We start from the raw sequence: 15,246 nt of genomic DNA, 5'->3' as shown, positions 1-15,246 counted from the left end.
AAAATAGATAAACAAACTAAGAAATTTAGAAATAGAAAAAAATGTTTATAAGCTTATTTTTTAAAAACTACAAAAAAAAAAAAAAATGGTTACAAAAGGTACCTATGTTTTCTAATTTTCAAAATTTGATCAAAGGTGGAAATAATTTTACTTATATATCATAAGTAAAATTTTCAAAAATCATATAGTTATGAAATGAAATTTTTATTTTCTTCAATTTCTTCGCCATTAATATATGTACCACCACCGTTTTTAAATCACATCTTTACTACACAGTAAGCAACTATCAAGGCTTAATTTACAATAATGACTTTGAAAGGTTTTAATAGTTTAGCTAATAATTTAATCATCGATAATTTAAAATTAGTAATTAATAATTTAATTCTTGTAATTTAAATATTTAATATCAAAAATTAAGTGTCAACATTTATTATACAAGAATTTATGGTGCAATTTGGTTAAATTTTCAAGTGATTAGTTACGAAAACAAGTCATTTTAGAAAAAAAAAATGAAACATTAAGCAACCACTTAAAATAATTTTTCAGTATATTTTAAACAGTTTTTATTAAAAAAAATTCAAATAAAAATGTCTTTTTTGAAAAATATTTTTTTCTTTAATTAATTCAAACAAACTCTTAGTCTTTGCAATTATTTTTAAACACACTAATGTATTTATCGAAAACTCAATAAATTTTTTAATTACAAAATTTAAAATTTATGGATTAAATTACATACTAAAATTCATGGTCTAAATTACTATAAAATTAAAATTACGTTGATAAATGGCTACAAATTAAAGTTAGTACTTTAGTTGAAAATTTCGAGGAGAAAATTATTTTATTTTAAGCTGATTACGATATAACTTTCCTATATACTATTTGGAATGTACGTAATATGTATTTTGACTTAAGAAAAGAGTCATGATGGAGAAGTTGAAAGTTGAAACTTTGTCAAGATAGATTCAAGAATGAAAAAAATAATAATAATAATAAAAAGAAAAAAGAAAAAAAGTCTATTGAAAATGACATGTGTGACCCAATATAAAGCTCTTATTGTTTAGGCCCAAGGAGGAGGGTTGCATTAAAAAAAATAATAATAATAATAAAAAAATGCATGTTATTGTGTTATATTGTGTCCAATGGAAGTGACTTCTCATTGATATGATTAAAGTTGAAACTATGGCTTTGAAAAACATGTAAAGCTCAATAACAAAGAAAGAATATAATATATTAGGATTGCCCCTTGGTCTTGTTTTTTAGGTTAAAGAAAATGTGCCTAAAAACTTTAATTTTAAAGTTTTCCCTGTTAGGTAGAAGAAATAGAGTAGAATAATATGGGGGGAAACAAAATATAAAAAGAAAAAGGAAAAATTTTGAAAAGTTTCTTCATTGCCCCTACTTGAAAGAAAGTAATCTTGTTTTCTATAATGTAATGATCATACACAAAAATGTAACTTGATGGTCAAGGTAAATGTTTGACAAAACTAAGGAGTAATGTTTTAATTTCCCCTCATATTATAAGCTCAATTGTAGAGGCTACATAAAGATTTGTCAGATCACATCTTTAGAGGACTTTATCCAAACCCCTTTGAGCTTTTTGGACATTTGTGAATGGTACTACTAATATCATTCAATAAATTCAAGCATCAATAATCATTTCACCCTAGAATGAAGTGTCACTTCAATGTCTTTTTTTGAATATATATGTTTAGTTTTTAACAAATGGCAATTGCATATGATTTTTTTAGGGAATCTACCATCAATTGGACCATTGAATTAAAACCTTAAAGATCTAATTTCAAGTCATTTAAATCCAAAATGAAGTTGTTCTTGAAAGTTTTGTTATATTCCCTTCTTCTTTCCCACTTTATCTCCTTTGAATTTATGAACTTGGGAATGGATTGATACCACCTTCTATGTCATTTTTTTCAACATTACTTTGTGTTTCTGTTCTATTTTTTCCTTCTTTCAAACAAAGCTGTCTAGACCATGTTATGACCCTCTCTTACCATTTGGTTTCATGGAAGAACACAAGTTTCTAGAAAAACAAATAATAATAATAATAATAAAGTACATATCAACTCATCCCAAACTATTCAAATAGTGGAGTTGTTCATTAAAATAATTTTATTTTCAATCAAGGTCCTACTTCAATCAAGCCATTTTGATTAAGCTAAGTTAATTGATATACTCCTTATCATTTGTTATTTTAATTCATATACTCTTTTACTTAATTGGTTGGATCAATAAAGTATTTCAATCATCATAGATTCTCTTATAACGGACTCTCTAGTCACATCTATCCAACTAATTGATTAAGGCATATGCTTTTTTCTTTAACGATATTGTGGGATGAGAGAATAAAAAATCTAATTTCGAAATTAATAGTACAAACATTATATCAATTGAACTACGTTCATTTTAGTTAAAACATATGCTTTTGATTATTTAAAAAAAAAAAAAAAAAAAAAGTCAAAATTTTGAATTTTTCACTCCACTTTAACAAACTATATATGTATTTGGGTCAGTAGTTAATATATAGGGTAAATTACAAATTTCTTTCCTATAGTTTGGAAGAAGTTAAATTTAGTCTCTATGGTTTTAAAAGTTAGAATTAAATCCTTATGGTTTGATAGTACCTAATAAATAGTTTATGGACTATTATAATATCTTATAATAGTCCTAAATTTTATCGAAACTATATAGATTAAATTCTAACTTCCTCCAAATCATGTAGATCAAATTTGTAATGTAATATAGAAACCTTTTTAATTAAAATTTCTAAGATATATAAAATTCAGAGTGATTTTCTTTGATCTAAAACGGAAAATATAATGAGTCTAGTAGGTAAGAAGAATAGTTCAAGGTTGACTAGGAGCAGGAGCCCACCATTAAATTTGTTTGTAAGTGTTTATTTTTATTCAAAAGAAAATCTGTGTTCTGCTTCTTAAGAATTTAGTTGGTAAGCAACAGAAACTTCTTGTAACTTATAGTCAGCATGGAAGTATTGTCCCACAAATAATAAATTTCAACAACAAAATGATCAATTTCAATAAGGCCATGTATATATGTATTGTTATGATGATTTTTCTAAATTATAAAAAACAATGCTTTTAGGTTGAGATATGTTCCTGTTTTGGTCGCTAAATGTAGAGACATTTTTTTAAAATTTGTCATTAAGTAAAAAGGTCACGTTTTTATCAATCCATTTATTTACTTGTCTTTTTTTATAATTTATTTTAAATTGGCGAAGCACGTCCTATATAGAATAAGATAATGCTAAACTGAATTCGTTTAACAATAGTTGGCATGTACTCACTTTTTCGAAGCTGTCAGAGAATCAATCTTCATCATCGTAATTTTTTTTTTTACTAAAAAGAATAGAATAAAATAATACTTGACATTAACCAAAAATAAGTTGTGTGAAGTTAATCATCAAATGTATTAGCTTTGTGTAACAAAGTAACAACATAAGTTAGAAATAACGCTAACATAATACTTAAATTAGAATGTAATGTAAATCTATTAAACATAAAATTAAAAATTCATGGATTTTATTTGATATTTTAAGTTGAATAAGACCTCGATCACATAACTTAATTTCAATTAAGAAGTAAAAGGGAACAAACAATATGATTGAGTATTGCAATCCAAATCACTTTTAGAAACTAGGAAGTTATAATAATCCCCTAATGAAATATAAGTGAGAACAAGCCAAGATTTGAGTTATGATTAAAATAGATGCCCCATCACAACTCAGTAATTCCTAAAAATATACTAAAAGCCAATCTATTTATGGTCCACTAATATTATATATACTAAAGGTCAGACTTGCACATAATAATCACAAAACTCCCAAATATCACAACTATAAAGCCAAATATATATATATATAAATATTAGAAAGAAAAAGAAAAAGAAAAAAAACCTCATCTCCTTTCAAACATAAGTGACATAATTCTCAAATATAAGTCAAAGTCAATTGTCCAAATTAAAGTACATAAGTAAAGTCACACCAAGAAATATTAAACCCTCTTCCCCCACATCCACTAAACCATAATTGGAAGCAAGGACTTGGTACCCTTCTCCCAAAACAAACATATCCACAAACAAAAAACACAACAAAGCATAACCAAACACAAAATCCATTACCCATCAAACTAAAAATCTAATTTAAACAAACCCCATCTCCTTAATTTCAAACACAAATCAAGTAAACTATAACATAAATTACAAGTCAATTCTCAAACAAAACATTAAACCCCAACACACCATAATTGATGTAGAATCCAATAAAGAAAAAAAAAACACTTAGAACTAATCAAGTACGTTCATATTTAAAATTAAAAAAAAAAAAAAAAAAAAAAAAGATAAATTTGTCAAATGACAACTTATGATTGGACACTTTAGATACGATGTACAAAGATGTGTGTAGTTCGAGATGTACCCAAATATTTTTCTTAGAAAAAAATCACTATAAACATAAAATCAAAATTCAAAATATTGATGTCGATGAAAATATCGAGATCCTGATTTCATGGAAATATCGATGTCGATGAAAATTTTGGAAAACTTTATTGAAATTGATGGAAATTGTTATAATTAATTAATGAAACTTTAATTGTGGTTAAATTAGACTATAATTAACCATTTTTAATCATTATTTCTATAAAGTAAGACAACATTTAGATGTATATTATAAAATATCTGTGTAAATATCGATGCGAGAGCAAAAATTTTAAAAATGTAAAAATAATTACAAAATAATACCAAGTATTGGAAATTAATTACAAAAGTAAAGGACATGAAATATTTGAATATTAAATGATTGTATATTGTTTATTATAAAATAGAGTGGATATAAAAATAAAAAATTATAGTTTTTTTCTTGAGAAAAAAAATCTTAGCATTAAACTAACATAACATACTGAAAAAAAAAAACCATAATTTTAAACATAAGAGGGATATAAGAAAATATAATATTAAACCTAATATAATGAAAAAGAAAGAAAAAAAAAAACTCTACAAGTAGATAGAGCTTGAAAGAAAATGAGAAAAATATTAGATAACTCACATTAATTCAAGTTAAACTTAAGGTGAAATGATATGAAAATTTATGGAAAATATTTGAATAAAAATATGTGGTTTCTTAGAAATAAAGATTTTATATGATAAAAGAGAAAAATTTCCATTTGGGCTAGCATAAAAATCGAAATTCCCCTTTCAAGTCTATCGAAATCTTTGAACAATGCATGAAACATTAAAAAAAAAAAAAAAAACACCCACTAATAAAATAATTTAAGACTTCATACGATACCCATTTGGTTTTTTAAAATGGTACTTGTTTCATTTCAATTTCTCACCATTTTCATGTTTTTTAAGTAAAATGGTGTGTGAATATATGTATGTATGTATATGTATATATGTATATAAATCTACGTATATGTATACATGTAGGTATATGTATATTAACAATGTGAGATAATTCAATCGGTCAAGGTACATATCTTCGATAAAAAAAATTTGATATTTAAATCTTTATCTTTACATAATTTTTTGAATAGTATGCTAGAGGAGTGAGGGATTAGTTGATGCATTTCTATATGTTATTGTAATTGAAAATAAATAAATAAATGTGTATATATACACACACCACATCTAACAATTTTTTTCATATATATTTATCAAGATTATCTCGATATTACCAATATCTTATAATACATCTCTTTCATTTTGTTACCTTTGTAATTCATTTATGTGCACTGATATTCTAAAATTTTAAGACATGAAAGATTGGGTTTAAAATTTATACATACGTAAAATTAAATGGACTTAAGTTGAAACTTAATTGTATTAAAATAAACACGTTTGGAATTTGAATTGTGCCATTATCCAGATCTATAAATAATTTTCCAAATGTTTTGTATCCATTGGTCTACATTTTCTCCATTGCTTTTACAAAAACTAGAGGATACAAATCAGGAAGACAGAGCTTGTTCGTGCTTTTCTTCATCCTCTTGACTCTAAGCAAACCATCTTCTCTTAATTTAATTTCAACCCTTCATCAAACGAGTACACATCTGATGAAGAATTGTTTTAACTTTAGAGAACAATCAATAAGAACGATGCGTACCACGATCATATTGAACTTTCTTTAAAGTTGTGGTTTCTACGACACAACGAATAGGTTCTAGATCTGTCGACGAAAAAAGGAAAGCTAAGCTTGTGAGAAAATGCATGAAGAGGAGATGTAAGCTTCATTCGGGATTATTGTAGCTTTTACAATAATCATTGGCAACTGTGTTTTTAGAAAAAAAATCAATTGTAAAATGAAATAAATTAGTGTTTGGCAAATTTAAGCTTGAAAACTGAAAAAGTAGATATAAGTATTTGGTAATTAATACTATATTATTTTGTTATAGTTATAATAGTTAAAATAGACCTATTGCTAAAATTTTTATTTTTTATAATATATAATTTCAAATAATTGTTTAGAATGGTGTATTTTATTTTCTCTAAATTAATTTTTAAATATTAAGAAAAACAATTTTATTTAAAAAAAAAAATCAATATAGTATAGTTATTTTAAAATTAGAATATATAGATTTGATTAGTGAAAAAAATAAACATATAAATAAAATTTTAATTTTAACAGATTAAATTATAAATTATAAATTAGTTTAAATTTGTATCTGATTTTTTAAGAATCTAAAAATAGGTAGAAATTAATTTTAAAATAGACGTGAAATGAACGAATTTTTAAAAGTGACTTACATATTTAATCCCAATATGTTTTACCTTAGGGAAAAATAAAAACGATAAAGGTTTACGTTTGATCATTTTCCTTCCCAATAGAAACTCCAAACGCATTCTAGTTTCTTTTTCCTTCTTTTATATGTGTATATTTTTTAATTTTAAATCATTGGTTTCTTTTTCCTATTTTAGTTGTTTAGTTTCACTAGTTTTTTTTTAAAAAACCTACCATTAAGCAAATAATAATATACACAAAATTTTGAACCCTTAACTTCTTACTAGATTTATGTTTTAGGTTTTTGAAGTTTGAAAATATCACACTTTGATCTTTTAAACCATAAAAAATTTCTAATTTTCCTTTCAATTTTCAAATCAGTACGTGAAACTAAAAATTTAAATCTTTAAAATCTCATTTGATAACTATTTCGTTTGTATTTTTTTTCTTTAAATTAAGCTTATAAACATCACTATCACTTCAAAATTTCTATTTTGATTATTTACTTCTTACCAATGGTTTAAAAACCAAACCAAAATTTGAAAACTAAAAAAAGTAGTTTTTAAAAACTTACTTTTATTTTTATAATTTGGTTAATAATTCAACCATTGTACTTAACAAAAATGTAAACTATTATAAAAAAATGAGAAGAAATAAGCTTTATTTTCAAAAAAAAAAAAAAAAAAAAAAAAAAGAACGAAATGATTACCAAACGGAACTTAAATTTTTTGTCCAGTTAAACTATACATACAGTCCGTCATATTTGCTAGAAGGTATATACCAAAGAGAGAAACCTCACCTCTCTCTTTCCTCATTTGAATTGCTAAATTTCATACGTAGAGTTCTCATTTAAATAGAAAATTTTTTAATTTCCTGATATTTTCAAAATAATTAATCTATCAAATTATATATATATATCGAAATTTTTTTCTTCCCACTGAATCTCATTAGGAAGGGATCCCTGCGAGAAGAATGGACATGGTTACTTAAAATTATCTAGTAGGATTAAAATAATGAGAGAATTACTTTTGAATATTAATCCATATAAGTAAAAATTATAAATTATGTTTTTTAAACATACATATAATGATTATGAGAATAATTCACATGCTATGACACCCTTCTTATGGACCCACCACAAAAAAAAAAAAAAAAAAAAAAAAAAGTTTCTTTTATTTGTTTCCATTAATTAAATTGGGACAATATTTTTTTATAAAGATTCTAATCCTATCTTATACCTAAACTTTGATGTCTATTTAATTTTGGTCCTGAATTTAAATTCTTTTTTAGTTTTTAACCTTTAGCATAAAAAGTATTTCAATCTTTTCACCACCACAGTTTCATATAACTAACATGACTTTTACTTAATTCGATTTTAGACTAGTGTGTCCATGCGCTTAAGAGCCATATAAATTTCAAAAATAATATTTACTTCTATTAAAAAGTAGCAGTGATATTCTTAAACCATTTTATATGCAATGTTTTGGAACCTAAAATAGGATTTTAAGAATTTAGAGACGAAACCAAGATATGAATGTAGTGTTTTTTTTTTTTTTAAATATATATATATATATATATATTCTATTTTGGCCATAAAACTTGTCTATTTGTACCCATTTTCATCAAGAATTTTCATGACAACTATTTTAGTATTCTTTTAACTGTAAAATAATAACAATAAGAAGAAGGTGTGGTTTTAGCCCTAATATTCATCTATCCAATACTCACATTTAAGTTTAATTTTGAAAAATTATTTTAAATGACAAAACTACTGAAAATTAGTTATATATAATAGAAAAATATTATAATTTATTTGTGATAGACTGCGATAGACAAATTTTGTCATGTTTATAATTATTTTAGTACATTTTCTTATATTTGAAAACAAACAATCAATGAAAAAGACTATCCTGAGTTGGCATAGTGATAAATAATGGAACATCTTCTTGATAAGGAGCTAAGAGGTCATGTTCAGTCTATGGTGGCCATCTACTTATAATTTAATATCATACAAGTTGTAGGATCCATTGTAGAGTTAGACGAGTTGTCCTGTGAGACCAATTTTATAATAACTAGGTGGTTATACGTATTTTAATTTGTTGTCCATCACTAAAGACATGCTTGAAATGACTTTTTAAGTGCTCAGAAAAAATTACAATAATTAAATGCTAAAAAATAGTTTCAAAACAATAAAAAAAAATAGTTTCAAATCGATCCTATTTTTATATAAATATTTATTCTCAGAAGAATAGAAAAAACCTCTCTCCTTCTCTCTCAAGAATAAGGTACATGGGGATGGAAGGGATTATCAAAATAGAATAACCTTACAAATACTCATAATAAAGGTGCTGAAATTAAAGGCAAATGTATATATATGTATATAATAACTTTGGGATGTAACGTGTATAGAAGAAAAGTGAAAAATTTAGGATGGTTACTTGTTAGGCTTAGGGTTTGGTTTCTTAGTGGGTGGATAAATAGTTAGATCTAAACCCAAATCCTTTAAAATAAATAAATAATTAATTAATTAAACAGATGTTCTTTGTTTCTTTATGGTTCTGATTGTTGCAACAAACCAAATATGTAGATGAACTGAAATTAATCTCATCTTATCTATTTCCATAAAGTTGACAGAATCTCTAAATTTTTTTTTTCTACTTCCTCCAAATATGTTTGAAAATGATAGTGGGAAAATATCATAGAAAAAAAAAAAAAAAAAAAAGTCATCATCATCGTTTTCCCTCAATTGCTCTATCTACATAATTCAGCAAGAAGACTATGGGAGAGATTCTCCACGGTTCTATAATCATAACACTAGATTTTCTTTCTTTCAAAGAAAAATTTTTCATTTTGACTCGGTCGATATATATTTCTTTTGGAGTGAATATTTGAATCTATGAAAGTTATTTTATGTGTGGGGTGTGTAACTATTGGTCGAAGTCAGTTTTCCGACCAAATCGCCACGAAATCAAAAATGGTCGGTTTAGTAAATGTTCAAACCGACCTCAACCGTTGGAGAGTGCAAACCATCATTGGTCGGTTTTATTCTTTATATTTAAAAAAAAAAAATTGTCAGTTTGGATCGAACTTTTCCTCTTCTTCGATCAATCGCCTTCAGTTCTGTTAGTTTTGATCGGTTGACGTGATTTTTCGACCTATATACTTACCTGAAGTTCATATCGACAAATGAAGATAGATATAGTAAAATTAGTAATATATATATATATGGTGTATTAAATTGTAATAAAGAAAAGTTGCTATAGGTGGGCTATCATTAACCTAATCTTGAAAAGAAAGGGGGAGGAGGGGATAAAATTGTTTGGGCATTTAATTGATTAATTAATTAATAGTAAAATAGTATATAAATATGAATAGTGAATTAATTAATTAAATCTATTAGATATCTTTGGGAGTTTGGTATAAATGGAGATAGTGGGAGAAGAAGTAATAGTGACGAAGGTTAGAGTCATCATCTTAATAGCTTTATAGTATAGTATTCAACTACCATCTACCCTAATTTTCCTTTTTTTAAAAAAAGAAAAAAAAAAGATTTTCTAGCCCACCTAATTAATCTTTTTTTTTTTTTCCAATTAATTAGCCATATGCTCTTGTTCATGTATATTATTTTAGCCTTGGTTTAGACTCTATTTTGTCTTTTAAAAAAAAAAAAAAATATATTATGTATAGTTGTTCTTAAACTTTCCATGAAAGTTTATTTGGATATTTATGCATGAAATTTATATACATGTCTTTAATTAAAGTAACTTGTATATTAAGTGATGATTCCTAACATTCTAAGTTATATATGTTGAAATTCATACACCAATCTAAGTATATATATGTTAGGAGATAAGGTATTTGTTATATTTCGTAAAGTTAAATGTTCGATTCCTGTCCTATATTTGTCGAACTAAAAAGATGAATATTTTTTTTACAGATTTTACATTTAATGTAATAAAAAAATCAAAAGAAAAGAAGGGAATAAACTTTTTTAAAAATTTAAAATAAAACATTTCAAAATACATGGACAAGACGGAATAAAAGAATTTAATAGAGCTAGAATAGCTTTAAAATTTTAAAATGAAGGATGAGTATGAGTATATGAAGTACATTTTAAATTCAACTTCTTGGTCCATCTGCCTTTAAAATTATCTACATAGCCTTGTACCTCCAATTTCCTACAATTTCATACGAATCTAGTTAACATGTCATGTCAACATTTAAGTAACAATTAAGCATGTATTAGATAGTTGTTACGTAAGTTAATTTTTTTAAAGAAAAAATTAGAGATATGCTTGAAGATTTCAAAAAGTTTAAGATTACATTAATACATTTAAATTCTATTTTTTGGTCTTGCCTTTATAGCTTCATTTTAGTTTTTTTCTCTAATTTAATCTTTATTTTGACATCTTTAGTATTAAAACGTGACTATTTTGATTCATTCTCGTAAAATATAATAGACACAAACAATAGAAACTCCTTTGATTCAAATAAATGATTATATAATTTATCTTTTTTTTTTTTTTTTGTATAGCTACTCTTGAAATATAAAATAAACGAGATAGAAATGAAAATAGAGAAACCAAAACAAGTAGACCAATAAAAATATTTCGAAAGTAAGTGTTATGACCAAATCAAACATCAATTGAGATATTTTGAGAGTTAAGACTAAAACGGAGTAAAGTAAAAGTATGGAAGTAAGGATTAAATAAGTCAAATTCAAAAGTACCAAAAAAAGAATAGAGATATATGTTAGAATTAAAAGTATTCGGATCAAAATGGTATTTAAACGTTACGAATATATATATATATAATATAATATAATATAAATGACATGTCATCCATGTTACAATTTGTAAAATGTTGTTGTTTTCACATTGCAAATCAAAATCGCTATACTTATTAGATTGACCAAATTGATCACTCATTTTTTTCTCTCTCCTATGGCTCTACCCCACTCTGATCCTTTATTTATCTTTTCTTGTTTTTATTTTATTCAAAACTCCACAAACACCACAAATAAACCAATCTTTTCCTTTATTTATTTATTTATTTGTTTTTAAAAATTTCCTCTTAAATCCAGTGAAAAGCCTACAGCACCCTCTTTTTTAAATTTCTTCCTTTTTCCATATTCTCTCTCCCTCTCCCCCTCTCACAGAAAAACCCTAATCCTCAACTTTTGTTCCCATAAAAACCAGAACAAAGAATTGCAATAAAACTTGAAGGTTTTATTTATATATTCCACTTTTCTTTTTAAAAAAATCAAAAATCAAAATTAATTTTCCCCATATTTGTCAGTTGGGGTTTGTTCTCTTTTTCTCTTTTCCACTATTTTCAAACCCCAAAATCGAAAAAAAAAAATAATAATAATTAAAAAAATCTCAGCTGTGTGTCCTTTTGTTTTGCAGATCATCACTGCCTTTATTACTCAACCCAGTTTATTTATTGCCTTTCTTCAAACCCTTCAGTTATCAGTTTTTTCCCTTTTTTTCCCTCTCTCTTTCTCCATGGATTCTGGAAATAGTGGAAGTATGCAGTCGTCTAGTGGCGGCGACGATGAGTTTGATTCACCGGCTGATTCCATCTCCGCCGCCTTCTTAACCAATTCACAAACCCACGCCGCTTCTTTCCCTCAAAACTTCCATTCTCAATCCTCCTCTGCCACCGCCGTCTTTGATCCTCTGTCTAATTTATTTGATCCTAGATCTTCACTTTCTAACCAAAACCCACTTCTTAATCTCGATATGGCTTGGTCCCGGCCTGTCAGATCCGACCAAATTCCCTCCGATCTCCACCCCCCACCGCCTAATTCCGCCGCCACTGATCACACCTTATCCTCAATCTCCAATTTCTCTGCCGGCGTTCAGAATTTTTCTCACCCACCTGACTCTACTAATTCCTTCCCACCCTCTGAATTGCAAAATATTCCTAATAATTGCGGCGGCGATGGTGGTGGTGGTGGTGGTGGTAGTATTGGGGCGAACATGGTTAGAAACACGAAGAAGCGGCCGAGGGCGTCTCGACGAGCTCCGACGACGGTTTTAACGACAGACACTACGAATTTTCGTGCTATGGTTCAGGAATTCACCGGGATTCCAGCTCCGCCGTTTACTGCTTCATCCTCTTCCTCTCCTTTTACAAGAAACGCCGCCGCGAGATTTGATCTGTTCGGCGATGGAAATAGTAACAGATCATCATCTTCCACACATTTAGACGTTTTACCTTCCACACAACAAACTTACCTTCTCCGACCATTCCCACAAAAACCGCCGTTTCTTTCTCCGTCACCGTCGACTTTTCTCGCCGGCGGCAATTTGCAAAACCCAATTTTTGATATCCAAAATATGTTTCAATCCAACCCCAAATTGATCCATAATTCTTCCAACAACGAACAGAATCTCAAAATGGGTATTTTCGAGGAGTTCGGTTTAACCACCCACGCCGGTCATGGCCTCCCACCGTCCGGTCAAGTCTTACCCAGAAGCTGCAGCAACAACAACAATGGCAACCACCATCCTCCGGCGAACTGGGTCGTCAACGGCGGTGGTGGAGAAGCAAATCAACAAGGTATGATCAATTTAAGATCTAGCAATGGAAATCTGAACGGGAAATTGATCCGTTACGCCGCCGGCACTGCAAATTCGTCGGGATTTCTCGGTGATAAAGCGGCGGAGAATTTAAGAGCTAGAACTGAAGGTATGGTGGAACCATGGATTTGTTCTGATTAGTTGAAAAAGGAAAAAGAAAATCAAAGAAAATTGGAAGAAAATGATGAAAGAAAAAGAGAGAAATTACAGTAGAGAGAGAAATAGAGAAAGAGAGAATCATCTTCGTTAATTAACCATCGCCATTATCAACCATAATTTGAAACACCTTCATTTTCTTCCTAACTATTATTAATTATCCTGTAAATAACAGAGATCTATTTTTAATTATTTCCTCATTATTCATATAATGTTACTAATATTATTATTATTATTCAATCTTCATCATCATCATCATCAATATCCCATTGAAATTAAATTAATTTCAATAATTAGATTAGAGGGAGTGATTGGAGGCGGGATTTAGGGGCGATTCTTCAGCCGCCACAATCTAATCTTCACAATTTCATTATCATATTCCTCCTTAAACTTATTCATATTATTTGTTTTTTTTTAATTATTTTATTTTCTGCGATATTCATCATTTGTGTTATTATCTTTTGTGAAAAGATATGCAAACAATCACATGCCTTTTTTTTCCTTTACTTTTCTTTGTCTTTTTCTTCCTCCATCATTTTACATTAAATTAAATTTTTTAGTTTTAGTTTTTATTGTTTTAAAAGTTTTGATTTTTTTGGTTGTATGATATTGTTATATACCTTTTGAATTTCTTTGGTAACAACACCAATTACTAACAACACCTTGTCTAGCTTGTGCGTGTGATGGGTTAGTTTTCATCCAACGATGAACTAACATGTCATGTTCTTTTTACTTTAAGTGTAATCGGAAGTAGAAAAATTCGAATCAAATATCTCGTAGTTAATATCAAACTCGTGTGTCGTGTGTCAATTGAACTATGTTTGATTTTGACAACATTTCATATTTAGAACAAAAAAAACTCATAATTTTGTACATTATAATTTTTTTTCCAAGAGTAATAATTGGTATGTTCAATGATGTTTATTTTATATTGAAACAAACTATAGAGCTCAAATGCCATGAGCTTAGCTACAAAAGTAAGTTTAGTTCAACGGTAATTAGCATAACCTTCTTTTCTAAAGATCGAAGGTTCGATTCCTTGTTTATAGAGTTGTGTATTAGGAAAAAAAAACCTATAGGACTCAAATTGAAGTTGTAGAAACCAAAAAGAAAATGTTGCTTATATGTAAAATTTTCTACCTAGAAAATGTGGTGATTAATTATGAAATTAAAACTATTCAACAAAAGTTGTTAGCAGATGTGAAAGGAATTTACATATATATTTATATCTAACTTGATTTGCTTATGGAATGCCATTCTCTCCCATAAATGAATAGTTTTCTTCCATTTTGAAAAATCTGATGAATAAGATGTAAAAACAAAATTGAATATATATTAAAATAAAGAGGTGGGTTTTCTTTTTTGTTTGCCATTTTTTATTGGATTACATAGAAAGGGATGATTTTTCCTTGGGATTTTGAGTATTGGGAATGGAAAGGGGCCCTCATGTCCATCTGAAATTCAAATGTTAAAAGAATGGAAGATGAGAAAAAAGGTTAAAAGGGGTTTATGCAGGCAGTACTCTTCTCTCCTTTGACACTGTTGATATTATCAAAACTTTATTTCTTTGCATGAGAAATGGAGAGAGACCCAAAACAAAAACCCTTTAATCTCTCTCCTTTTTATGTATAAAATATAAATATATATATATATATATATATTTTTTTTATTTCACTGATTGATATGTGATTATCTTTTTCACTTCAATCATACCCATCCTCTTCACCTTTCATATTAAATTTAGAATCCTGAAAA

General features: G+C 27.3%; 1 protein-coding gene across 1 annotated transcript; it reads left to right on the top strand.

The window, feature by feature from the left end:
* Positions 1 to 11,632: 11,632 nt before the first annotated feature.
* LOC120069779 (uncharacterized) lies at positions 11,633 to 13,731 on the top strand. The gene has a single exon (XM_090310444.1). It carries the CDS (start codon positions 12,256 to 12,258, stop codon positions 13,474 to 13,476), a length of 1,221 nt encoding a protein of 406 aa, XP_090166570.1. The 5' UTR covers positions 11,633 to 12,255; the 3' UTR covers positions 13,477 to 13,731.
* The last annotated feature ends 1,515 nt before the right edge of the window (positions 13,732 to 15,246 follow it).

This window comes from Benincasa hispida, chromosome 1 (assembly GCF_027475165.1).
Source record: "Benincasa hispida cultivar pf3 chromosome 1, pf3_genome.v1.1, whole genome shotgun sequence".
NCBI lineage: Eukaryota > Viridiplantae > Streptophyta > Magnoliopsida > Cucurbitales > Cucurbitaceae > Benincasa > Benincasa hispida.
The sequence above is the reverse complement of the archived record's forward strand: the minus strand, read 5'-3'. Positions and strand labels throughout refer to the sequence as shown.

Excerpts from the sequence above, each read along its gene's own strand:
- LOC120069779 (XM_090310444.1), top strand. The coding sequence starts at position 12,256 with ATGGATTCTGGAAATAGTGGAAGTATGCAGTCGTCTAGTGGCGGCGAC.